This window comes from Oncorhynchus masou, chromosome 23 (genome assembly GCF_036934945.1).
Source record: "Oncorhynchus masou masou isolate Uvic2021 chromosome 23, UVic_Omas_1.1, whole genome shotgun sequence".
In the NCBI taxonomy this organism is placed as follows: domain Eukaryota; kingdom Metazoa; phylum Chordata; class Actinopteri; order Salmoniformes; family Salmonidae; genus Oncorhynchus; species Oncorhynchus masou.
Genome location: NC_088234.1, coordinates 1720264 through 1747633, shown reverse-complemented (window position 1 = coordinate 1747633; position 27370 = coordinate 1720264). Strand labels below are relative to the sequence as shown.

At 47.4% G+C, this 27370-nt stretch overlaps 1 protein-coding gene across 1 annotated transcript in view; it reads left to right on the top strand.

The window, feature by feature from the left end:
- The first annotated feature begins 5403 nt into the window (after positions 1-5403).
- dlg4b (discs, large homolog 4b (Drosophila)) overlaps positions 5404-27370 on the top strand; it is a 133456-nt gene continuing 111489 nt past the window's right edge. Inside the window, exons 1-2 of the mRNA XM_064930701.1 lie at positions 5404-5422; positions 6226-6342. Of these exons, the coding sequence (XP_064786773.1) occupies positions 5404-5422; positions 6226-6342 (136 nt within the window). The remainder of the gene's footprint in view (positions 5423-6225; positions 6343-27370) is intronic.

Genomic DNA, 27370 nt, shown 5'->3' with positions numbered 1-27370 from the left:
GTGCACCTTGTGCCGGGAACAATAAAAGGCCACTCTTTAAAATGGGTATTTTTGTCACACAACACAATGTCACAGATGTCTCAAGTTTTTGTCATGGGAATTTTATAATTCCTATATGTGTTCATTAACCAATTCAATTCAATTCACTCTGTCTGTTTCTAAGAATTTGTAAGATCCTTATTTGCATAAAATAGACAGAGACCAGTCTATTAAAAATTAGTCAATAGTATTTATTCTCGAGAGCGCCGCTCATAGAACCCTGTACAACATTTTATATATAAAATATGACGTCATAGGTTATAAAATGTATCTCCTCCTCTTGACCAGGACAAAGCTGGTTCAAAAGTTCATTCCAACTTTCTATTAACACATGACACACAATATAACTGGATTAACTCCTGAAGTCTCACCATAATTTATTACCACTATTATTACGGAAAACCTGGAGGGACTCTCGCTGTCTTATTTGATCCCCACGGAGTTATAGCTGGGTAGGTTCAAGCATAGGTTAATGATCCCCTTTGCTTACTTTAGACACACACATTCATTCCTCCTTCCACATTATCATTTCCAATTAGCCCTTGTCCACATAACCTCTTTCTTAGGAAATAACATTATTAATCAGATTTTGTAAAACAGGGTAGAGTTTAATAAGTTATACTTCTATTTAAATGTAGATATTGTTTAGTCATTATTCATAAAATTCCTAACACTTTTGTGGGTCAAACAATTTGACTGCAGGAATGTCCACCTGAGCCATTGCCAGAGAATGTGAATTGTCATTTCTCTACCATAAACCATCCAACGTTGTTTTAGAGAATTTGGCATACGTCTAACTGGCTTCATAAACAGACCACAGCCCAGGCCTCCACATCCGGCTTCTTCACCTTGTGGGATCATCTAAACCAGCCATCCGGACAGCTGATGAAAATCTGGCTTTACACAACCGAATAATTTCTGCAAAAACTGTCTGTTTTTGTCATGGGAAGCTCATTCCTATATGTTGTCCTCACCAGGGTCTAACCTGACTTCAGTTCAGTACTGTCTGTAAGAATTTGTAAGGGTCTCATCCTGACTTCAGTTCAGTTGTCTGTAAAAATCCGCCCGTTGACCAGGGTCTCAACCTGACTTCAGTTCAGTACTGTCTGTAATTCTCCGGGAAGCTCATCCGAACCCGTTGTCCTCAACAGGGTTTTATACCTGACTTCAGTTCAGTACTGTCTGTAACCGTCTCCGGGAAGCTCATCCGCTCGTTGTCCTCACCAGGGTCTCAGTACTGTCTGGTTCAAAAGTTCAGGGTCTCGACCTGACTTCAGTTCAGTGCTGTAACCATGTCTCCGGGAAGCTCATCCGCTCGTTAACCAGGGTCCAACCTGACTTCAGTTCAGTCTCTGTAACCAGGAAATTCATCCGCCCGTTGTTCACCAGGGTCTCACTATTCAGTTACTGTCTGTAACCCTGGAAGCTCATCCGTCGTTGTCCTCACCCCACCGGAGTTATACTGTCTGCTGGAAGCTCAGGTTCACCAGTCTCAACCTGACTTCAGTTCAGTAATGTCTCCGGGAAGCTCATCCGCCTTTAGTCCTCACCAGGGTCTCAACCTGACTTCCAGTTCAGTACTGTCTGTAACCGTCTTGGGAATATCCGCCCGTTGTCCTCACCAGGGTCTCAACATTACTTCAGTTCAGTACTGTTTGTAAAACGGGAAGTATCCGCCCGTTTAATACCAGGGTCTCAATGACTTCAGTTTAAATGTCTGTAATGTTGTTTAGCTCATCCGCCGTTGTCCTCACCAGGGTCTCAACCTGACTTCAGTTCAGTACTGTCAAACAACTGACTCAGGAAGCTCATCCAGTTCAGTACTGTCTTGTCTCCTCATCCGCTCGTTGTCCTCACCAGGGTCTCAACCTGACTTCAGTTCAGTACTGTCTGTAACCGTCTCCAGGGAAGCTCATCCGTCGTTGTCTCACCAGGGTCTCACCTGACTTCAGTTCAGTACTGTTGTAACCGTCTAAGGGAAGCTCATAACCCACAGACCTCAGCCCAGGGTCTCCACACCTGACTTCAGTTCACCTGTCTGTAATCATCTGAGACCAGCCATCCGGACAGTTGATGAAACTCTGGGTCTCAACCTGACAGTTCATTTCTGCACAAACTGTGACTTTCACCGTCTCCGGGAAGCTCATCCGCTCGTTGTCCTCACCAGGGTCTCGACCTGACTTCAGTTCAGTACTGTCTGTAACCGTCTCCGGGAAGCTCATCCGCCCGTTGTCCTCACCAGGGTCTCAACCTGACTTCAGTTCAGTACTGTCTGTAACCGTCTCCGGGAAGCTCATCCGCCCGTTGTCCTCACCAGGGTCTCGACCTGACTTCAGTTCAGTACTGTCTGTAACCGTCTCCGGGAAGCTCATCCGCTCGTTGTCCTCACCAGGGTCTCAACCTGACTTCAGTTCAGTACTGTCTGTAACCGTCTCCGGGAAGCTCATCCGCTCGTTGTCCTCACCAGGGTCTCAACCTGACTTCAGTTCAGTACTGTCTGTAACCGTCTCCGGGAAGCTCATCCGCTCGTTGTCCTCACCAGGGTCTCGACCTGACTTCAGTTCAGTACTGTCTGTAACCGTCTCCGGGAAGCTCATCCGCCCGTTGTCCTCACCAGGGTCTCAACCTGACTTCAGTTCAGTACTGTCTGTAACCGTCTCCGGGAAGCTCACCGTTGTCCTCACCAGGGTCTCAACCTGACTTCAGTTCAGTACTGTCTGTAACCGTCTCCGGGAAGCTCATCCGCCCGTTGTCCTCACCAGGGTCTCAACCTGACTTCAGTTCAGTACTGTCTGTAACCGTCTCCGGGAAGCTCATCCGCCCGTTGTCCTCACCAGGGTCTCGACCTGACTTCAGTTCAGTACTGTCTGTAACCGTCTCCAGGGAAGCTCATCCGCTCCGGGAAGCTCCGTTGTCCTCACCAGGGTCTCAACCTGACTTCAGTTCAGTACTGTCTGTAACCGTCTCCGGGAAGCTCATCCGCCCGTTGTCCTCACCAGGGTCTCAACCTGACTTCAGTTCAGTACTGTCTGTAACCGTCTCCGGGAAGCTCATCCGCCCGTTGTCCTCACCAGGGTCTCAACCTGACTTCAGTTCAGTACTGTCTGTAACCGTCTCCGGGAAGCTCATCCGCTCGTTGTCCTCACCAGGGTCTCAACCTGACTTCAGTTCAGTACTGTCTGTAACCGTCTCCGGGAAGCTCATCCGCCCGTTGTCCTCACCAGGGTCTCAACCTGACTTCAGTTCAGTACTGTCTGTAACCGTCTCCGGGAAGCTCATCCGCCGTTGTCCTCACCAGGGTCTCAACCTGACTTCAGTTCAGTACTGTCTGTAACCGTCTCCGGTCTCAACCTGACTTCAGTTCAGTACTCATCCGCCCGTTGTCCTCACCAGGGTCTCGACCTGACTTCAGTTCAGTACTGTCTGTAACCGTCTCCGGGAAGCTCATCCGCCCGTTGTCCTCACCAGGGTCTCGACCTGACTTCAGTTCAGTACTGTCTGTAACCGTCTCCGGGAAGCTCATCCGCCCGTTGTCCTCACCAGGGTCTCGACCTGACTTCAGTTCAGTACTGTCTGTAACCGTCTCCGGGAAGCTCATCCGCCCGTTGTCCTCACCAGGGTCTCAACCTGACTTCAGTTCAGTACTGTCTGTAACCGTCTCCGGGAAGCTCATCCGCCCGTTGTCCTCACCAGGGTCTCAACCTGACTTCAGTTCAGTACTGTCTGTAACCGTCTCCGGGAAGCTCATCCGCCCGTTGTCCTCACCAGGGTCTCGACCTGACTTCAGTTCAGTACTGTCTGTAACCGTCCCGGGAAGCTCATCCGCCCGTTGTCCTCACCAGGGTCTCAACCTGACTTCAGTTCAGTACTGTCTGTAACCGTCTCCGGGAAGCTTATCCGCCCGTTGTCCTCACCAGGGTCTCAACCTGTTCAGTACTGTCTGTAAGTAAGGAAGTGGGGTTATGGTCAGGCATATGGGCAGGCATAAGCTACGGACAATGAACATCGTGGCATTTTATTGATGGAAATTTGAATGAACAGAGATACCATGGGGAGATCCTGAGGCCCGTTGTCGTGCCATTCATCCACCGTCATGACCTCATCACCTCGGGCGGCAGTGTAGCCTAGTGGTTAGAGCGTTGGACTAGTAACCGAAAGGTTGCAAGTTCAAATCCCCGAGCTGACAAGGTACAAAATCTGTTGTTCTGTTAACCCCTGAACAGGCAGTTAACCCGCTGTTCCTAGGCCGTCATTGAAAATAAGAATTTGTTCTTAACTGACTTGCCTAATTAAATAAAAATATAAAAATAAATGTTTCAGCATTATAATGCACAGCCCCATGCTGCAAAGATCTGGATACAATTCCTGGAAGCTGGTAATGTCCCAGTTCTTCCTGAATACATGGCCTGAATATTCACCTATTAAGCATGTTTGGGATGCTCTGGGTCGCTGTGTACGACTCAGAGCAATATCCTGCCAATATCCAGCAACCACAGCCATTGAAGATCAACCAACACTCTGATCAACTCTATGTGAAGGAGATGTGAGACGCTGCATGAGGAAATTGTTGGTCACACCAGATACTGACTGGTTTTCTGATCCACCACCCTACCTTTCTTTTAAGGTATCTGTGACCAACAGATACATATCTGTATTCCCAGTCATGTTAAATCCATAGATTACGACCTAATGAAAGGATTTCAATTGACTGATTTCCTCATATGAACTGTAACTCAGTAAAATCTTTGAAATTGTTGCATGTTGCGTTTATATTTTTGTTCAGCATACGTAGTCTGCTCTATTGCCTAAATAACAGTAAATTCATTGAAAAACAGTTAGGATGGAGCTTTGATGTTGTGCACCACTGACTGACTGACTGACTGACTGACTGGCTGGCTGAATGGCTGGCTTACTGACTGACTGACTGACTGACTGACTGGCTGGCTGAATGGCTGGCTGACTGACTGACTTACAACTAAGGAATAGAATAGACAGGTACATTTATAGGAACTTTTTTAGGATTCTAAAATTCACAAGATAATCACTTGACATACAATCAAACCATTCATTCAACAACGGTTACTGTGATGTTGTGCACCACTGACTGAATGACTGAATGACTGACAGACAGACAGACAGACAGACAGACAGACAGACAGACAGACAGACAGACAGACAGAATGAATAGAACAGGTGTCTGGCTCTAAGCTCTCTCCTCTGACCTTGCGGCCCTGGGATTAAACTCCACTTCCCAGAAGGCCATGCGGCTGTCTTTAAATCCCTGAATAGGCTTTAATCTGCGCCCTGTCTCGAGCAGATCAACAGACAGAGAGAAAGTAGAGAGAAGAGCAACTACCGGACAACATGCCGCTGAAACGACAGGGTGAGACTTTATCAATGTGTGTGTATGAGACAACTTCACAGAGATGACAACATGATGGAGAAAATGTCTTCAGAACTATAGCTGATTTGACGATGTGATTTGGGTGTGTCTGTGTGAGAGAGGGACTGGTGTGTGTGTTTTGTCAGTCTGTTGACTGTTAGTAAGTCAAGCCTTGTCTTGTGTGAGCCAGAATGGAGTCTATGTCCTGTTTCTGTAGTGTGAGCCAGAATGGAGCCTGTGACCTGTTTCTGTAGTGTGAGCCAGAATGGAGTCTATGTCCTGTTTCTGTAGTGTGAGCCAGAATGGAGTCTATGTCCTGTTTCTGTAGTGTGAGCCAGAATGGAGCCTGTGACCTGTTTCTGTAGTGTGAGCCAGAATGGAGTCTATGTCCTGTTTCTGTAGTGTGAGCCAGAATGGAGTCTATGTCCTGTTTCTGTAGTGTGAGCCAGAATGGAGTCTATGTCCTGTTTATGTAGTGTGAGCCAGAATGGAGTCTATGTCCTGTTTCTGAGCCAGAATAGCCTGTGTCCTGTTTCTGTGTGAGCCAGAATGGAGTCTATGTCCTGTTTCTGTAGTGTGAGCCAGAATGGAGCCTGTGTCCTGTTTCCTGTTTCTGTAGTGTGAGCCAGAATGGAGTAGTGTGAGCCAGAATGGAGCCTGTGTCCTGTTTCTGTAGTGTGAGCCAGAATGGAGCCTGTGTCCTGTTTCTGTAGTGTGAGCCAGCTTGATGAACCCCCACCCCCCTTGGCAAGGCTCTGACACACATGAGAACAGCTGTAAACCAGAACTGTGTTCCCCCCCAGACACGGAGCGAGCCCTCCAGGTCATAGAAGCCTCTCAGATGGGAGACGAAGGTTTTAAGAACAGAGCTGAACAACTCCTCAACATCTTCCAGAGTGACCTGTTCCAGGCTCTACTGGGTGAGACACGCTGAGACACGCTGAGACACGCTGAGACACAGTGAGACATGCTGAAACACACTGAGACACTCTGAGACACGCTGAGATACGCTGAGACACGCTGAGACACAGTGAGACACGCTGAAACACGCTGAGACACGCTGAGACACGCTGAGGCACGCTGAAACACGCTGTGAAACGCTGAGACACGCTGAGACACAGTGAGACACACTGAATCACGCTGAGACACGCTGAGACACAGTGAGACACGCTGAAACACACTGAGACACTCTGAGACACGCTGAGACACGCTGAGACACAGTGAGACACGCTGAAACACACTGAGACACGCTGAGACACGCTGACACACGCTGAGACACGCTGAGACACGCTGAGACACAGTGAGACACGCTGAAACACACTGAGATATGCTGAGAAACGCTGAGACACGCTGAGACATGCTGAGAAACGCTGATACACGCTGAGACACGCTGAGACACAGTGAGACACGCTGAGACACAGTGAGACACGCTGAGACACGCTGAGACACGCTGAGACACAGTGAGACACGCTGAGACACTCTGAGACACGCTGAGACACACTGAGACACGCTGAGACACGCTGAGACACGCTGAGATACGCTGAGACACGCTGAGACACGCTGAGACACGCTGAGACAATCTGAGACACACTGAGACACACACACTGAGACACACACACTGCGACACGCTGAGACACACACACTGAGACACACTGAGACACACTGAGACACGCTGAGACACGCTGAGACACAGTGAGACACGCTGAGACACTCTGAGACATGCTGAGACACGCTAGGACACGCTGAGACACGCTGAGATACACTGAGACACACTGAGACACTCTGAGACACACTGAGACACGCTGAGGCACTCACACTGAGACACGCTGAGACACACACACTGAGACACACTGAGACACGCTGAGACAATCTGAGACACACTGAGACACACACACTGAGACACACACACTGAGACAAGCAGAGACACGCTAAGACACAGTGAAACACAGTGAGACACGCTGAGACACACTGAGACACACTCAGACATGCTGAGAAACACACACTGAGACACACTGAGACACGCTGAGACACACACACTGAGACACACTGAGACACGCTGAGACACACACACTGAGACACACTGAGACACGCTGAGACAATCTGAGACACACCGAGACACACACAATGAAACACACTGAGACACGCTGAGACACGCTGAGACAATCTGAGACACACTGAGACACAGTGAGACATGCTGAGACACACTGAGGCACGCTGAGACACAGTGAGACATGCTGAGACACAGTGAGACATGCTGAGACACAGTGAGACATGCTGAGACACGCTGAGATACACTGAGACATACTGAGACACACACACACTGAGACACACATATTGAGACACACTGAGACACACTGAGACACAGAGACACGCTGAGACACGCTGAGACACGCTGAGAAACGCTAAGAAACGCTGAGATACGCTGAGACACGCTGAGACACAGTGAGACGTGCTGAGACACAGTGAGACGTGCTGAGACACAGTGAGACATGCTGAGACACACTGAGCCACGCTGAGACACACACACTGAGACACGCTGAGACACACACACTGAGACACACTGAGACACACACACTGAGACATACTGAGACACACACACTGAGACACACTGAGACACACAGACTGAGACACACTGAGACAATCTGAGACACACTGAGACACACACACTGAGACACACACATTGAGACACACACACTGAGACACGCTGAGACACACACTGAGACACACTGAGACACACTGAGACACACAGACTGAGACACACTGAGACTGAGACACACTGAGACACACACACTGAGACACACTGAGACACACTGAGACACACACACTGAGACACACAGACACACTAAGACACACTGAGACACACTGAGACAACCTTGTCCAACAGGTCTGTGTTTACTGTAGTACCTATAATCCTCTTTCAGTTCCAACCTGCATTTAATCCCTCAGCAACTCCTAGAAACACACACATACACACACACACACACATACACACACACACGCACACACACCACAACCCTCTCTGGCAGCCATGTGTGTGCTAAGTGTGTGTTTGTGTGTTGATTAGCTGGTTTCGTGGCAAAGTGATCATGATGAGGGAAAGTTCTCTCTCTCTCTCTCTCTCTCTCGCTCTCTCTCTCTCTCTCTCTCTCTCTCTCTCTCTCTGTCTCTCTGTCTCTGTCTCTGTCTCTGTCTCACTCACTCACTTACTCACTCACTCACTCACTCACCACCACCACTCACCACTCACTCACTCACTCACTCTCACTCACTCACTCACTCACACTCTCTCTATTTCTCTCTCTCGTTCCCTCCCCCTCTCAACCAGTAATCTGTGGGATTGGGATTATGTGTGACATCACCACTGACAAGCAGCTCTCTGATTGGACACATTTTACTCTACACGTCAAGATTAGACCGTCACTCTGCAGGTTGAGCGTTGTGTGTGTGTGAGCGTTGTGTGTGTGTGTGTGTGAGCGTTGTGTGTGTGTGTGAGCGTTGTGTGTGTGTGTGTGTGAGCGTTGTGTGTGTGTGAGCGTTGTGTGTGTGTGAGCGTTGTGTGTGAGAGCGTTGTGTGTGAGAGCGTTGTGTGTGAGAGCGTTTGTGTGTGTGTTGTGTGTGTGTGTGTGTGTGTGTGAGAGAGCGTTGTGTGTGTTTGAGAGCGTTGTGTGTGTGTGAGAGCATTGTGTGTGTGAGAGCGTTGTGTGTGTGAGAGTGTTGTGTGTGTGTGTGAGAGCGTGTGTGTGTGTGTGTGTGAGAGCGTTACAGTGAAATGCTGAATACAACAGGTGTAGTAGACCTCACAGTGAAATGCTGAATACAACAGGTGTGGTAGACCTCACAGTGAAATGATGAATACAACAGGTGTTGTAGACCTCACAGTGAAATGCCGAATACAACAGGTGTAGTAGACCTCACAGTGAAATGCTGAATACAACAGGTGTAGTAGACCTCACAGTGAAATGCTGAATACAACAGGTGTAGTAGACCTCACAGTGAAATGCTGAATACAACCGGTGTTGTAGACCTCACAGTGAAATGCTGAATACAACAGGTGTGTAGACCTCACAGTGAAATGCTGAATACAACAGGTGTAGTAGACCTCACAGTGAAATGCTGAATACAACAGGTGTGAGTAGACCTCACAGTGAAATGCTGAATACAACAGGTGTAGTAGACCTCACAGTGAAATGCTGAATACAACAGGTGTAGTGGACCAGTGTGTGTGTCTCAGTGAAATGCTGAATACAACAGGTGTAGTAGACCTCACAGTGAAATGCTGAATACAACAGGTGTAGTAGACCTCACAGTGAAATGCGGAATACAACAGGTGTAGTAGTGTCACAGTGAAATGCTGAATACAACAGTTTGTGTAGTAGACCAGTGTTTGTGTCAGTGAAATGCTGAATACAACAGGTGTAGTAGACCTCACAGTGAAATGTCTCAGAATACAACAGGTGTCAGTAGACCTCACAGTGAAATGCTGAATACAACAGGTGTAGTAGACCTCACAGTGAAATGCTGAATACAACAGGTGTAGTAGACCTCACAGTGAAATGCTGAATACAACAGGTGTAGTAGACCTTACAGTGAAATGCTGAATACAACAGGTGTAGTAGACCTCACAGTGAAATGCTGAATACAACAGGTGTAGTAGACCTCACAGTGAAATGCTGAATACAACAGGTGTAGTAGACCTCACAGTGAAATGCTGAATACAACAGGTGTAGTAGACCTCACAGTGAAATGCTGAATACAACAGGTGTAGACCTCACAGTGAAATGCTGAATACAACAGGTGTAGTAGACCTCACAGTGAAATGCTGAATACAACAGGTGTAGTAGACCTCACAGTGAAATGCTGAATACAACAGGTGTAGACCTCACAGTGAAATGCTGAATACAACAGGTGTAGTAGACCTCACAGTGAAATGCTGAATACAACAGGTGTAGACCTCACAGTGAAATGCTGAATACAACAGGTGTAGTAGACCTCACAGTGAAATGCTGAATACAACAGGTGTAGTAGACCTCACAGTGAAATGCTGAATACAACAGGTGTAGTAGACCTCACAGTGAAATGCTGAATACAACAGGTGTAGTAGACCTTACAGTGAAATGCTGAATACAACAGGTGTAGTAGACCTCACAGTGAAATGCTGAATACAACAGGTGTAGTAGACCTCACAGTGAAATGCTGAATACAACAGGTGTAGTAGACCTCACAGTGAAATGATGAATACAACAGGTGTAGTAGACCTCACAGTGAAATGCTGAATACAACAGGTGTAGTAGACCTCACAGTGAAATGCTGAATACAACAGGTGTAGACCTCACAGTGAAATGCTGAATACAACAGGTGTAGTAGACCTCACAGTGAAATGCTGAATACAACAGGTGTAGTAGACCTCACAGTGAAATGCTGAATACAACAGGTGTAGACCTCACAGTGAAATGCTGAATACAACAGGTGTAGTAGACCTCACAGTGAAATGCTGAATACAACAGGTGTTGTAGACCTCACAGTGAAATGCTGAATACAACAGTTGTAGACCTCACAGTGAAATGCTGAATACAACAGGTGTAGTAGACCTCACAGTGAAATGCTGAATGCAACAGGTGTAGTAGACCTAACAGTGAAATGCTGAATACAACAGGTGTAGTAGACCTCACAGTGAAATGCTGAATACAACAGGTGTAGTAGACCTCACAGTGAAATGCTGAATACAACAGGTGTAGTAGACCTCACAGTGAAATGCTGAATACAACAGGTGTAGTAGACCTTACAGTGAAATGCTGAATACAACAGGTGTAGTAGACCTCACAGTGAAATGCTGAATAAAACAGGTGTAGTAGACCTCACAGTGAAATGCTGAATACAACAGGTGTAGTAGACCTCACAGTGAAATGCTGAATACAAGCCCCTAACCAACAATGCAGTTTAAAAACATATGGATAAGAATAAGAGATAAAAGTAACAAGTAATTAAAGATCAGCAGTAAAATAACAATAGTGAGACTATATACAGGGGGTACCGGTTAGTAATGAGACTATATACAGGGGGGCACCGGTTTGTAATGACACTATATACAGGGGGTAACGGTACAGAGTCAATGTGGAGGCTATATACAGGGGGTACCGGTACAGAGTCAATGTGGAGGCTATATACAGGGGGTACCAGTACAGAGTCAATGTGGAGGCTATATACAGGGGGTACCAGTACAGAGTCAATGTGGAGGCTATATACAGGGGGCACCAGTACAGAGTCAATGTGGAGGCTATATACAGGGGGTACCGGTACAGAGTAAATGTGGAGGCTATATACAGGGGGTACCGGTACAGAGTCAATGTGGAGGCTATATACAGGGGGTACCGGTACAGAGTCAATGTGGAGGCTATATACAGGGGGTACCGGTACAGAGTCAATGTGGAGGCTATATACAGGGGGTACCGGTACAGAGTCAATGTGGAGGCTATATACAGGGGGTACCGGTACAGAGTCAATGTGGAGGCTATATACAGGGGGTACCGGTACAGAGTCAATGTGGAGGCTATATACAGGCTATATACAGGGGGTACCGGTACAGAGTCAGTGTGGAGGCTATATACAGGGGGTACCGGTACAGAGTCAATGTGGAGGCTATATACAGGCTATATACAGGGGGTACCGGTACAGAGTCAGTGTGGAGGCTATATACAGGCTATATACAGGGGGTGCAGGTACAGAATCAGTGTGGAGGCTATATACAGGGGGGTACCAGTACAGAGTCAATGTGGAGGCTATATACAGGGGGTACCGGTACAGAGTCAATGTGGAGGCTATATACAGGGGGTACCGGTACAGAGTCAATGTGGAGGCTATATACAGGGGGTACCGGTACAGAGTCAATGTGGAGGCTATATACAGGGGGTACCGGTACAGAGTCAATGTGGAGGCTATATACAGGGGGTACTGGTACAGAGTCAATGTGGAGACTATATACAGGGGGTACCAGTACAGAGTCAATCTGGAGGCTATATACAGGGGGTACCGGTACAGAGTCAATGTGGAGACTATATACAGGGGTTACCGGTACAGAGTCAGTGTGGAGGCTATATACAGGGGGTACCGGTACAGAGTCAGTGTGGAGGCTATATACAGGGGGTACCGGTACAGAGTCAATGTGGAGGCTATATACAGAGTCAATGTGGAGGCTATATACAGGGGGGTACAGAGTCGGTACAGAGTCAGTGTGGAGGCTATATACAGGGGGTACCGGTACAGAGTCAATGTGGAGGCTATATACAGGGGGTACCGGTACAGAGTCAATGTGTACAGGAGGGGGGCAGAGTCAGTGTGGAGGCTATATACAGGGGGTACCAGTACAGAGTCAATGTGGAGGCTATATACAGACAGTGTGGGGTACCGGTACAGAGTCAGTGTGGAGGCTATATACAGGGGGTACCGGTACAGAGTCAGTGTGGAGACTATATACAGGGGGTACCGGTACAGAGTCAATGTGGAGGCTATATACAGGGGGTACCGGTACAGAGTCAATGTGGAGGCTATATACAGGGGTACCGGTACAGAGTCAATGTGGAGGCTATATACAGGGGTACCGGTACAGAGTCAATGTGGAGTCTATATACAGGGGGTACCGGTACAGAGTCAATGTGGAGTCTATATACAGGGGGTACCAGTACAGAGTCAATGTGGAGGCTATATACAGGGGGTACAGGGAACAGAGTCAATGTGGAGGCTATATACAGGGGGTACCGGTACAGAGTCAATGTGGAGGCTATATACAGGGGGTACCGGTACAGAGTCAGTGTGTGGGGGCTATATACAGGGGGTACCAGTACAGAGTCAATGTGGAGGCTATATACAGGGGGTACCGGTACAGAGTCAATGTGGAGGCTATATACAGGGGTACCGGTACAGAGTCAATGTGGAGGCTATATACAGGGGGTACCAGTACAGAGTCAATGTGGAGGCTATATACAGGGGGTACCGGTACAGAGTCAATGTGGAGGCTATATACAGGGGGTACCAGTACAGAGTCAATCTGGAAGCTATATACAGGGGGTACCGGTACAGAGTCAGTGTGGAGGCTATATACAGGGGGTACCAGTACAGAGTCAATCTGGAAGCTATATACAGGGGGTACCGGTACAGAGTCAGTGTGGAGGCTATATACAGGCTATATACAGGGGGTGCCGGTACAGAATCAGTGTGGAGGCTATATACAGGGGGTACCAGTACAGAGTCAATGTGGAGGCTATATACAGGGGGGGGTACCGGTACAGAGTCAATGTGGAGGCTATATACAGGGGGTACCAGTACAGAGTCAATCTGGAAGCTATATACAGGGGGTACCGGTACAGAGTCAGTGTGGAGGCTATATACAGGGGGTACCGGTACAGAGTCAGTGTGGAGGCTATATACAGGGGGTACCGGTACAGAGTCAATGTGGAGGCTATATACAGGGGGTACCGGTACAGAGTCAATGTGGAGACTATATACAGGGGGCACCGGTACAGAGTCAGTGTGGAGGCTATATACAGGGGGTACCGGTACAGAGTCAGTGTGGAGGCTATATACAGGGGGGGTACCAGTACAGAGTCAATGTGGAGGCTATATACAGGGGGTACCGGTACAGAGTCAATGTGGAGGCTATATACAGGGGGTACCGGTACAGAGTCAATGTGGAGGCTATATACAGGGGTACCGGTACAGAGTCAATGTGGAGGCTATATACAGGGGGTACCGGTACAGAGTCAATGTGGAGGCTATATACAGGGGGTACTGGTACAGAGTCAATGTGGAGGCTATATACAGGGGTACCGGTACAGAGTCAATGTGGAGGCTATATACAGGGGGTACCGGTACAGAGTCAGTGTGGAGGCTATATACAGGGGGTACCGGTACAGAGTCAATGTGGAGGCTATATACAGGGGGTACCAGTACAGAGTCAATGTGGAGGCTATATATAGGGGGTACAGGGAACAGAGTCATGTGGGGTACAGGGAACAGAGTCAATGTGGAGGCTATATACAGGGGGTACCAATGTGGAGGTACAGAGTCAATGTGGAGGCTATATACAGGGGGTACCGGTACAGAGTCAGTGTGTGGGGGCTATATACAGGGGGTACCAGTACAGAGTCAATGTGGAGGCTATATACAGGGGGTACCGGTACAGAGTCAATGTGGAGGCTATATACAGGGGTACCGGTACAGAGTCAATGTGGAGGCTATATACAGGGGGTACCAGTACAGAGTCAATGTGGAGGCTATATACAGGGGTACCGGTACAGAGTCAATGTGGAGGCTATATACAGGGGGCACCAGTGTGGAGGCTATATACAGGGGGTACAGAGTCAGTGTGGAGGCTATATACAGGGGGTACCGGTACAGAGTCAATGTGGAGGCTATATACAGGGGGTACAGGGGGTACCGGTACAGAGTCAATGTGGAGGCTATATACAGGGGGTACCGGTACAGAGTCAATGTGGAGGCTATATACAGGGGGTACCAGTACAGAGTCAATGTGGAGTCTATATACAGGGGGTACCGGTACAGAGTCAGTGTGGAGACTATATACAGGGGGTACCGGTACAGAGTCAATGTGGAGGCTATATACAGGGGGTACCAGTAAGGAGTCAATATGGAGGCTATATACAGGGAACAGGGGTACCAGGGGGTACCAGTACAGAGTCAATGTGGAGGCTATATACAGGGGTACCAGGGGTACAGAGTCAATGTGGAGGCTATATACAGGGGGTACAGAGTCAATGGTACAGAGTCAGTGTGGAGGCTATATACAGGGGGTACCGGTACAGAGTCAATGTGGAGGCTATATACAGAGTCATGTGGGGTACCAGTACAGAGTCAATGTGGAGGCTATATACAGGGGGTACCGGTACAGAGTCAATGTGGAGGCTATATACAGGGGGTACCGGTACAGAGTCATATGTGGAGGCTATATACAGGGGGTACCGGTACAGAGTCAATGTGGAGGCTATATACAGGGGGTGTACAGAGTCAATGTGGGCTATATACAGGGGGCACCGGTACAGAGTCAGTGTGGAGGGTATATACAGGGGGTACCGGTACAGAGTCAGTACAGGGGGTACCGGTACAGAGATGTGGAGGCTATATACAGGGGGTACCAGTACAGAGTCAGTGTGGAGGCTATATACAGGGGGTACCGGTACAGAGTCAATGTGGAGGCTATATACAGGGGGTACCAGTACAGAGTCAATGTGGAGGCTATATACAGGGGTACCGGTACAGAGTCAATGTGGAGGCTATATACAGGGGGTACCGGTACAGCGTCAGTGTGGGGGCTATATACAGGCTATATACAGGCTATATACAGGGGGTACTGGTACAGAGTCAGTGTGGAGGCTATATACAGGGGTACTGGTACAGAGTCAGTGTGGGGGCTATATACAGGGGGTACTGGTACAGAGTCAGTGTGGGGGCTATATACAGGGGGTACTGGTACAGAGTCAATGTGGAGGCAGAGTCAATGTGGAGGCTATATACAGGGGGTACCGGTTAGTTAAGGTAATATGTACAGTCGGAAGTTTACATCCACTTGGGTCATTAGAACTCGTTTTTCCACCACTCCACAAATTTCTTGTTAACAAACCATAGTTTTGTCAAGTTGGTTAGTTGGTCTACTTTGTGCATGACACAAATAATATCTGATAGATAGATAGATAGATAGATATCTGATAGATAGATAGATAGATAGATATCTGATAGATAGATAGATAGATAGATAGATAGATAGATATCTGATAGATAGATAGATAGATAGATATCTGATAGATAGATAGATAGATAGATAGATATGTATCTGATAGATAGATAGATAGATAGATAGATAGATAGATAGATAGGTATCTGATAGATAGATAGATAGATAGATAGATATCTGATAGATAGATAGATAGATAGATAGATAGATAGATAGATAGATAGATAGATAGATAGATAGATAGATAGTTTTCAGGTAGATCAAATCAAATGTATTTATATAGCCCTTCTTACATCAGATATATCAAAGTGCTGTACAGAAGCCCAGCCAAAAACCCCAAAACAGCAAGCAATGCAGGTGTAGAAGCACGGTGGCTAGGAAAAACTCCCTAGAAAGGCCAAAACCTAGGAAGAAACCTAGAGAGGAACCAGGCTATGAGGGGTGGCCAGTTCTCTTCTGGCTGTGCCGGGTAGAGATTATAACAGAACATGGCCAAGATGTTCAAATGTTCATAAATGACCAGCATGGTCAAATAATAATAATCACAGTAGTTGTCGAGGGTGCAACAAGTCAGCACCTCAGGAGTAAATGTCATTTGGCTTTTCATAGCCGATCATTGAGAGTATCTCTACCGCTCCTGCTGTCTCTAGAGAGTTGAAAACAGCAGGTCTGGGACAGGTAGCATGTCTGGTGAACAGGTCAGGGTTCCATAGCTGCAGGCAGAACAGTTGAAACTGGGGCAGCAGCACGGTCAGGTGGACTGGGGACAGCAAGGAGTCATCATGCCAGGTAGTCCTGAGGCATGGTCGTAGGGCTCAGGTCCTCCTCCGAGAGAAAGAGAGAATTAGAGAGAGCATACTTAAAATTCACACAGGACACCGGATAAGACAGGAGAAGTACTCCAGATATAACAGACTGACCCTAGCCACCGACGCATAAACTACTGCAGCATAAATACTGGAGGCTGAGACAGGAGGGGTCAGGAGACACTGTGGCCCCATCCGATGATACCCCTGGACAGGGCCAAACAGGCAGGATATAACCCCACCCACTTTGCCAAAACACAGCCCCCACACCACTGGAGGGATATCTTCAACCACCAACTTACCATCCTGAGACAAGGCCGAGTATAGCCCACAAAGATCTCTGCCACGGCACAACCCAAGGGGGGCGCCAACCCAGACAGGAAGACCACGTCAGGGACAATTAGGAGGCCTGCGTCCTGTGACCGTAGCGTACGTGTAGGTATGTACAGCAGGACCAAATCAGAAAGATGGGTAGGAGCAAGCCCATGTAATGCTTTGTAGGTTACCATCCTGAGACAAGGCCAAGTATAGCCCACAAAGATCTCTGTATATACGTATACATATGAGATGAATAATGTAGGGTATGTAAACATTATATTAGGTAGCATTGTTTAGCCACTTTAATTAATTATTAATTAATTATTATTCATCTCATATGTATACGTATATACTGTACTCTATATCATCTACTGCATCCTTATGTAATTCATGTATCACTAGCCACTTTAACTATGCCACTTTGTTTACATACTCATCTCATATGTATATACTGTACTCGATACCATCTACTGTATCTTGCCTATGCTGCTCTGTACCATCATTCATTCATATATCTTTATGTACATATTCTTTATCCCCTTACACTGTGTATAAGAAATTAGTTTTGGAATTGTTAGTTAGATTACTTGTTGGTTATTACTGCATTGTCGGGTACGAGAAGCACAAGCATTTCGCTACACTCGCATTAACATCTGCTAACCATTTGTATGTGACAAATAAAATTTGATTTGATTTGATTTGAGGTTAGCATTAAAACCTTGAAATCAGCCCTTGCCTTGACAGGAAGCCAGTGTAGGGAGGCTAGCACTGGAGTAATATGATCAAATTTTTTGGTTCTAGTCAGGATTCTAGCAGCCGTATTTAACACTAACTGAAGTTTATTTAGTGCTTTATCCGGGTAGCCGGAAAGTAGAGCATTGCAGTAGTCTAACCTCGAAGTAACAAAAGCATGGATACATTTTTCTGCATCAAATTTGGACAGAAAGTTTCTGATTTTTGCAATGTTACGTAGATGGAAAAAAGCTGTCCTTGAAACAGTCTTGATATGTTCGTCAAAAGAGAGATCAGGGTCCAGAGTAACGGCGAGGTCCTTCATGGTTTTATTTGAGACGAATGTACAACCTTCAAGATTAATTGTCAGATTCAACAGAAGATCTCTTTGTTTCTTGGGACCTAGAACAAGCATCTCTGTTTTGTCCGAGTTTAAAAGTCGAAAGTTTGCAGCCATCCACTTCCTTATGTCTGAAACACATGCTTCAAGCGAGGGCAATTTTGGGGCTTCACCATGTTTCATTGAAATGTACAGCTGTGTGTCATCTGCATAGCAGTGAAAGTTAACATTATGTTTTCAAATGGCACCCCCAAGAGGCAAAATATACAGTGAAAACAATAGTGGTCCTAAAACGGAACCTTGAGGAACACCGAAATTTACAGTTGATTTGTCAGAGGACAAACCACTCACAGAGACAAACTGATATCTTTCCAACAGATAAGATCTAAACCAGGCCAGAACTTGCCCATGTAGATCAATTTGGGTTTCCAGTCTCTCCAAACGAATGTAGTGATCGATGGTATCAAAAGCAGTACTAAGGTCTAGGTGCACGAGGACAGATGCAGAGCCTCGGTCTGGCGCCATTAAAACGTAATTTACCACCTTCACAAGTGCAGTCTCAATGCTATGATGGGGTCTAAAACCAGATTGAAGCATTTTGTATGCATTGTTTGTCTTCAGGAAGGCAGTGAGTTGCTGCGCAACAGCTTTTTCTAAAATTTTAGAGTGGAATGGAAGATTCGATATAGGCCGATAGTTTTTTATATTTTCTGGGTCAAGGTTTGGCTTTTTCAAGAGAGGCTTTATTACTGCCACTTTTAGTGAGTTTGGTACACATCCGGTGGATAGAGAGCCATTTATTATGTTCAACATATAGGAGGGCCAAGCACAGGAAGCAGCTCTTTCAGTAGTTTAGTTGGAATAGGATCCAGTGTTTCATCAATGTGTCAAGAGATATTATAGTATTATAGTATTAATAGTATTAAAAAACTTGAGTGTCTCTCTTGATCCTAGGTCCTGGCAGAGTTGTGCAGACTCAGGACAACTGAGCTTTGGAGGAATACGCAGATTTAAAGAAGAGTCCGTAATTTGCTTTCTAATGATCATGATCTTTTCGTTAAATAAGTTCATGAATTTATTCCTGCTGAAGTGAAAGCCATCCTCTCTTGGGGAATGCTGCTTTTCGGATTGTTCTTATTTTCCTCAATTAAGTTGGAAAAATAGGATGATCGAGCAGCAGTAAGGGCTCTACGGTACTGCACGGTACTGTCTTTCCAAGCTAGACGGAAGACTTCCAGTTTGGTGGGGCGCCATTTCCGTTCCAATTTTCAGACAGATATCTGATAGATAGCTAGATAGTTATGTAATAGATATCTGATAGATAGTTATCTGATAGAGAGATATATAGTTATGTAATAGATATCTGATAGATAGCTAGATAGTTATGTAATAGATATCTGATAGATAGCTAGATAGTTATGTAATAGATATCTGATAGATAGCTAGATAGTTATTGTCAGGATTTGGCCAGGGTTGTTCCGGGTTTTGGTCAGTAGATGTCCCCATTGTGCTTTTTGTCCCTATGTTTTTCCCTTGATCCCCATTATTATTTGCACCTGTGTCTCGTTTCCCCTGATTGTATTTAAACCCTTTGTTTCCCTCAGTTCTGTGCTCTGTGTTTGTATGTTAGCACCCTGCCCTAGTGTTCTGTGTGCTCTTGTCGATTCCGGGTGAAGTTCTTGTGGTATTCTGTTTTTTGTTTTTGTTTATTTTTGGTGAGTTTCTTTTGAGGTCTTTTTGTGTTTTTCCTACCACCTTTTGGATTTGCCATTTTTTGTATTTTAGGATTTTTTCTTTATTAAATACACCGTCTTAAGTACTGCTGTGTCTGCCTCATCTTCTGGGTTCTGCTGTCTATTCGTGGCTCAGTTGGTTAAGTGACTGTTTCTCACTCCGGAGACCCAGGTTCGAAACCGGGTCCTGACAGAAACACAGAGCCTAAAATGAACCCAGAGGCAGCCAGTTCCCAGGACCTTTTTGCCACGCTGTCCCACCACCAGGAGACTGTCCAACGCCACGAAGCCGCCCTGGTTCAGCAAGAGGCCTTAATGGCTAGACATTCTCATCTTCTGTCGGAGATGCTGACTTCCATTAAGCAAATATCTGATCGACTTACCCCGGCAACAGTTTCCGTCCCAGTACCTCAGGTTCACGTACCCCTGGCAGTTAACCCCCTGGCTGAACCTCGTCTTCCACCTCCCCAACGGTTCTCAGGTGATCCAAGTGCTTGTAAAGGCTTTCTCACTCAATGTTCTCTCTCCTTTGAGCTGCAACCCTCGTCGTTTCCCACCGACCGGTCTAAGATCGCATATATCATTACCCTGCTGTCGGAAAAAGCCCTGGCCTGGGCTACTGCTGTGTGGGATGCCCATAGTTCCTGCTGTGCCAGCTACTCTGCCTTTGCTGAGGAATTCAAACGAGTGTTTCAAGGCCCAAGCAGTGGTTCTGACTCAGCCAAACAGCTCCTGACTCTCCATCAAGGTTGGCGCAGCGTGACGGACTATGCCATCCAGTTCCGCACGGTGGCAGCAGCGAGTGGCTGGAACAACGAGGCGCTCACGGTGTGCTTTCTGAAAGGCCTTTCCGACACTATCCAAGATGAACTGGCCACTCGGGAACCACCGGACAATCTCGAGTCCCTGATCAAGTTGGCCTCACGCATTGACCAGCGTCTGAGAGAGAGAGAACTCAACCGTAGACCTCTAGCCCCTATCAGTCCCAGCTCCGAGTCCCCACCTTTATCATCGCTGGCTCCACCGGAACCCATGCAGATTGGACGCATCTCCCAGGCTGAGAGAGACCGCCGGATGAGGGAGCGACGCTGTCTATATTGCGGCAAACCGGGCAATTTCCGTTCCACGTGTCCCGGGCTCCAGGGAAACGCTCTGTCCCGTACAGACCGGGGGGAACTGTAACGGGAAACATAACCTCCTCCCATCCGTCCAACTCCCGTCTGCTCATTCCAGTCACCCTCTCCTGGGACAACCACAAGCTTCACCTTCAAGCCTTGGTAGACTCTGGAGCCGCAGGTAACTTCATGGATGGTGTCTGGGCGAAGGAGAATGGCGTTCCCTCTGAACCTCTAAGTGACCCCATGAGGGTTACTACATTGGATGGAAGCCCTTTGGGATCTGGACTTGTCACTCATGTCACTACCTCCTTGAGACTTTCAGTTTCACAACACCAGGAATTGATGAACTTTCATTTGATCTCCTGTTCCGAGTTCCCTCTCGTCCTTGGATACCCCTGGCTTCACAGCCATAACCCTCACATCGACTGGTCTGTGGGCACTATCAAGCAGTGGGGTCCTACGTGCCAAGCTACTTGTATTTTCCAGAATTCCCGAGTTCTACTCCCGAGTCTTTAGAATCCATCGACCTGACCCGAGTTCCCGAGTGTTACCATGACCTCAAACTGGTGTTTAGCAAACAGAGGGCCACCATGCTACCACCCCATAGATCTTACGATTGCCCCATCGACCTGTTTCCGGGCACTTGCCCCCCAGGGGTCGGATCTTTTCCCTATCTCCACCCGAACGAGCTGCTATGGATACCTACATCAAGGACTCTCTGGAAGCAGGCCTCATGCGTCCATCAACCTCCCCGGCGGGAGCAGGGTTTTTCTTTGTGGCCAAGAAAGATGGTGGATTACGTCCTTGCATCGACTACCGGGGACTCAATGACATAACCGTCCGTAACCGTTACCCGCTACCCCTTATGGCCACAGCCTTCGAGCTGCTCCAGGAAGCAGTTGTTTTCACTAATCTTGACCTGCGGAACGCATACCATCTTGTGCGAATCAGACCTGGTGACGAGTGGAAGACCGCTTTCAACACGCCTACTGGTCACTATGAATACTTGGTGATGCCCTTCGGCCTGACCAACGCCCCAGCGGTGTTCCAAGCGCTCATAAACGATGTGCTTAGGGATATGCTTAACATATTTGTGTTCGTTTACTTGGATGACATCCTCATCTTTTCGAGCTCCCTTCAAGAACACACTAAGCATGTCAGACAAGTACTCAAACGCCTCCTGGACAGCCATCTGTACGTTAAGCCTGAAAAATGTGAATTCCATTCATCCCGAGTACAATTCCTGGGATTTGTAGTGGAACCCGGTCGAGTCCAAATGGACCCTAGGAAGGTAGGGGCGGTAGCGGATTGGCCCACCCCCAAATCCGTTAAGGATGTTCAGCGTTTCCTGGGCTTCACAAACTTTTACCGCAAGTTCATCAAGAACTTCAGTTTGGTGGCAGCTCCTCTCTCAGCTTTAACCAAAGGTGGCAATGCAAGGTTTGTGTGGGGAAGAGAAGCTGAGATGGCCTACCAAGGACTCAACCAGCGCGTCCTCTCTACTCCCATCCTGATACTACCGACTACGGATGAACCATTTGTGGTGGAGGTAGACGCATCAGAGGTTGGTGTTGGAGCTGTCCTGTCTCAGAGGGGTGAAGACAAGAAGCTTCATCCGTGCGCTTTCTTCTCACACCGGCTTACCCCGACTGAGAGGAACTACGATGTGGGGGATCGTGAACTCCTAGCGGTTAAGATGGCATTGAAGGAATGGAGACACTGGCTCGAGGGGGCTTCTCACCCGTTTCAAGTGCTTACGGACCACAAAAATCTGGAGTATATCCAGCAGGCGAAGCGATTGAACTCTAGACAAGCTAGATGGTCTCTTTTCTTCAATCGATTCCAGTTTATCCTCACCTATCGGCCCGGGTCGAAGAATCTCAAACCGGATGCCCTGTCCCGAGTCTACGCTCCTGCCATTCGAGATGACACGGACATGCCTGTCCTTCCTGCTGCTAAGATTGTGGCTCCGATCTCGTGGCAAGTTGAGGATACCGTGAGACGTGCTCAAGCTAGCGAACCGGACCCTAAAGGAGGCCCTGCCAATCGGTTGTTTGTCCCCAAGGCAGTGAGGACTCAGGTCCTTCTGTGGGGGCACTCCTCTCGCCTCACCTGTCATCCGGGCGTAGGTCGCACCTTGGAGTTCATCCAGCGTAAGTTCTGGTGGCCTACCATAAGAGAAGACGTTGCCACTTTCGTCAATGCCTGCCCCGTGTGCTGCCAGGGCAAATCTTCTCACCTCCGCCCTCAAGGACTCCTTCACCCTTTACCTGTTCCCCACAGACCCTGGTCCCATATCTCATTGGACTTTATTACTGGACTTCCTCCATCCCATGGCAATACTACTATCCTAGTCATAATCGACAGGTTTTCAAAGGCGGCCAGGTTCGTCCCTCTGACTAAGTTACCTTCTGCCAAGGAAACGGCTGAGTTGGTAATTAATCATGTGTTCCGAGTCTTCGGCATTCCTCAAGATGTGGTTTCTGACAGAGGTCCCCAGTTCGCCTCAAGGTTTTGGAAGGCCTTCTGCCAACTCATGGGGGCTTCTGCCAGTCTATCTTCAGGGTACCATCCGGAGTCCAACGGCCAAACAGAGAGGATGAATCAAGAGCTGGAAACCACCCTCCGATGTATGACTCGTGACAACCCGTCCACATGGTCATCCTTTATTGTTTGGGCCGAATACGCGCACAACACCTTGCGCTCCTCCTCCACTGGTATGTCCCGGCACGAGTGTCAGTTTGGCTATGCTCCTCCATTGTTCCCGGACCAGGAGGCAGAAGTCAGAGTGCCTTCAGCCTTGAGGTTCGTCAGATGCTGTCGGCTTATGTGGAGGAAGACCCGTCTTAATCTGATGCGTTCCTCACAGAGGTATCAACAACAAGCCAACAGACGTCGCCGTCCCGGGCCTACCCTGCGCCCGGCCAGAGAGTCTGGCTTTCCACAAGAGACTTACCTCTACGGGTGGAGTCTCGCAAGCTGTCCCAAAAATACATCGGTCCCTTCAAGGTTGCCAGGAGAGTTAACCCAGTTTCTTATCGCCTACACTTACCCAGATCCCTTAAGATTAATCCCACATTTCATGTGTCATTGTTAAAACCTGTTGTTTTTTCTCCCCTTGTCCCGGCAGACAGACCTCCCCCTCCGCCTCGTGTCATTGGAGGCCAGCCGGCTTATACCGTCCACCGGATACTGGATACTGGATTCCCGCCGGGTGCAGCGGTCCTGGCAGTATCTGGTGGACTGGGAAGGCTACGGTCCTGAGGAGCGCTCCTGGGTTCCTGCCAAAGACATCCTGGACCCTGACCTCATTCGTCAGTTCAGGGTCCTCCACCCTGAGAGAGCTGGCAGGAACGTCAGGAGCCGTTCCTAGGGGGGGGATTCTGTCAGGATTTGGCCAGGGTTGTTCCGGGTTTTGGTCAGTAGATGTCCCCATTGTGCTTTTTGTCCCTATGTTTTTCCCTTGATCCCCATTATTATTTGCACCTGTGTCTCGTTTCCCCTGATTGTATTTAAACCCTTTGTTTCCCTCAGTTCTGTGCTCTGTGTTTGTATGTTAGCACCCTGCCCTAGTGTTCTGTGTGCTCTTGTCGATTCCGGGTGAAGTTCTTGTGGTATTCTGTTTTTTGTTTTTGTTTATTTTTGGTGAGTTTCTTTTGAGGTCTTTTTGTGTTTTTCCTACCACCTTTTGGATTTGCCATTTTTTGTATTTTAGGATTTTTTCTTTATTAAATACACCGTCTTAAGTACTGCTGTGTCTGCCTCATCTTCTGGGTTCTGCTGTCTATTCGTGGCTCAGTTGGTTAAGTGACTGTTTCTCACTCCGGAGACCCAGGTTCGAAACCGGGTCCTGACAGTTATGTAATATATATCTGATAGATAGTTATCTGATAGAGAGATATATAGTTATGTAATAGATATCTGATAGATAGCTAGATAGTTATGTAATATATATCTGATAGATAGCTAGATAGTTATGTAATAGATATCTGATAGATAGTTATCTGATAGAGAGATATATAGTTATGTAATAGATATCTGATAGATAGCTAGATAGTTATGTAATATATATCTGATAGATAGCTAGATAGTTATGTAATAGATATCTGATAGATAGCTAGATAGTTATGTAATAGATATCTGATAGAGAGATATCTGATAGAGAGATATATAGATAGATATCTGATAGATTTTCTTCTAAACAATTGATAGATATCTGATAGATAAAGAGTTTTCTGATAGATAGATAGATATAGATAGATAGATATCAGACATCTGCTTTGTGATTTTAGCGTGTGTGTGTTTTCAGCGTGTGTGTTTTCAGCGTGTGTGTGTTTTCAGTGTTTGTGTGTTTTCACAGTGTGTGTGTGTTTTCAGCATGTGTGTGTTTTCACAGTGTGTGTGTTTTCAGCATGTGTGTGGTTTCAGTGTGTGTTTTCAGCATGCGTGTGTTTTCAGTGTATGTGTTTTTTAAGCAAGTACTTGTGTTCCTAAGTGTGTGTGTGTGTCTGTAACAGACGTCACTATGCTGCTAAAATATTTGCTTCCTCCAGTGCCCCTGTCCACTTACTGGGCTCCAACGAGTATTCCTCTGCTGATTGACAGTCATACCGCCCGCTTGACAATTTACCAACAGACAGACATACTGCTCGCTTGACAACGTACCAACAGACAGACATACTGCCCGCTTGACAATGTACCAACAAGCAGACATACCGCCCGCTTATCATGTCGTTTAGGACCTTAAGCGTGGCTGAGGTGCACCCATGACCAGCTCGGAAACCAGATTGCATAGCGGAGAAGGTACGGTGGGATTCGAAATGGTCGGTGATCTGTTTGTTAACTTGGCTTTCTAAGACCTTAGAAAGGCAGGGTAGGATAGATGTAGGTCTGTAGCAGTTTTGGTCTAGAGTGTCCCCCCCTTTGAAGAGAGGGATGACCGCAGCTGCTTTCCAATCTATGGGAATCTCAGACGATACGAAAGAGAGGTTGAACAGGCTAGTAATAGGGGTGGCAACAAATGCAATGGATAATTTTAGAAAGAGGGGGTCCAGATTGTCTTGCCCAGCTTATTTGTAGGGGTCCAGATTTGGAAGCTCTTTCAGAACATCAGCTATCTGGATTTGGGTGAAGTTGACCGGGGTTGGGGTAGCCAGGTGGAAAGCATGGCCAGCCGTAGAAAAATGCTTATTGAAATTCTCGATTATCGTTGGAGTTGGAGAAATTTTGGGGGCTTTGGCGGATTGCTGTGGAGGGTGCCGGGCTGTTGACCGGGGTAGGGGTGGCCAGGTGGAAAGCAGCCGTAGAAAAATGCTTGTTGAAATTCTCAATTATGGTGGATTTATCAGTGGTGACAGTGTTTCCTATCTTCAGTGCAGTGGGCAGCTGGGAGGAGGTGCTCGTATTCTCCACGGACTTTACAGTGTCCCAGAACATTTTTGAGTTTGTGTTGCAGGAAGCAAATTTCTGTTTGAAAAAGCTAGCCTTGGCTTTCCTAATTGACTGTGTATATTGGTTCCTGACTTCCCTGGAAAGTTGCATATCGCGGGGGCAGTTCGATGATAATGCAGAACGCCACAGGGTGTTTTGTGCTGGTCCAGGGCAGTCAAGCCTGGAGTGAACCAAGGGCTATATCTGTTCCTGGTTCTAAATGTTTTTTTGGGGGCATGCTTCTTTAAGATGGTGAGGAAAGCATATTTAAAGAATAACTAGGCATCCTCTACTGACAGGATGAGGTCAATATCCACTAACCCCGGCCAGGTCGACTGGAAAGACCTGCTTGCTGAAGTGTTTCAGGGAGCGTTTGACAGTGATGAGGGGTGGTCGTTTGATCATAGACCCATTATGGACGCAGGCAATGAGGCAGTGATCACTGAGATCCTGGTTGAAAACAGCAGAGGTACATTTAGAGAGCAGGTTGGTTAGGATGATATCTACGAGGGTGCCCGTGGTTACGGATTTGGGGTTGTACCTGGTAGGTTCATTGATAATTTGTGTGAGATTGAGGGCATCTAGCATAGATTGTTGGACGGCCGGGGTGTTAAGCATATCCCAGTTTAGGTCACCTAACAGCACGAGCTCTGAAGATAGAAGGCGGCAATCAATTCACATATGGTGTCCAGGGCACAGCTGGGGGCATATCAGTTACTGACAACATTGC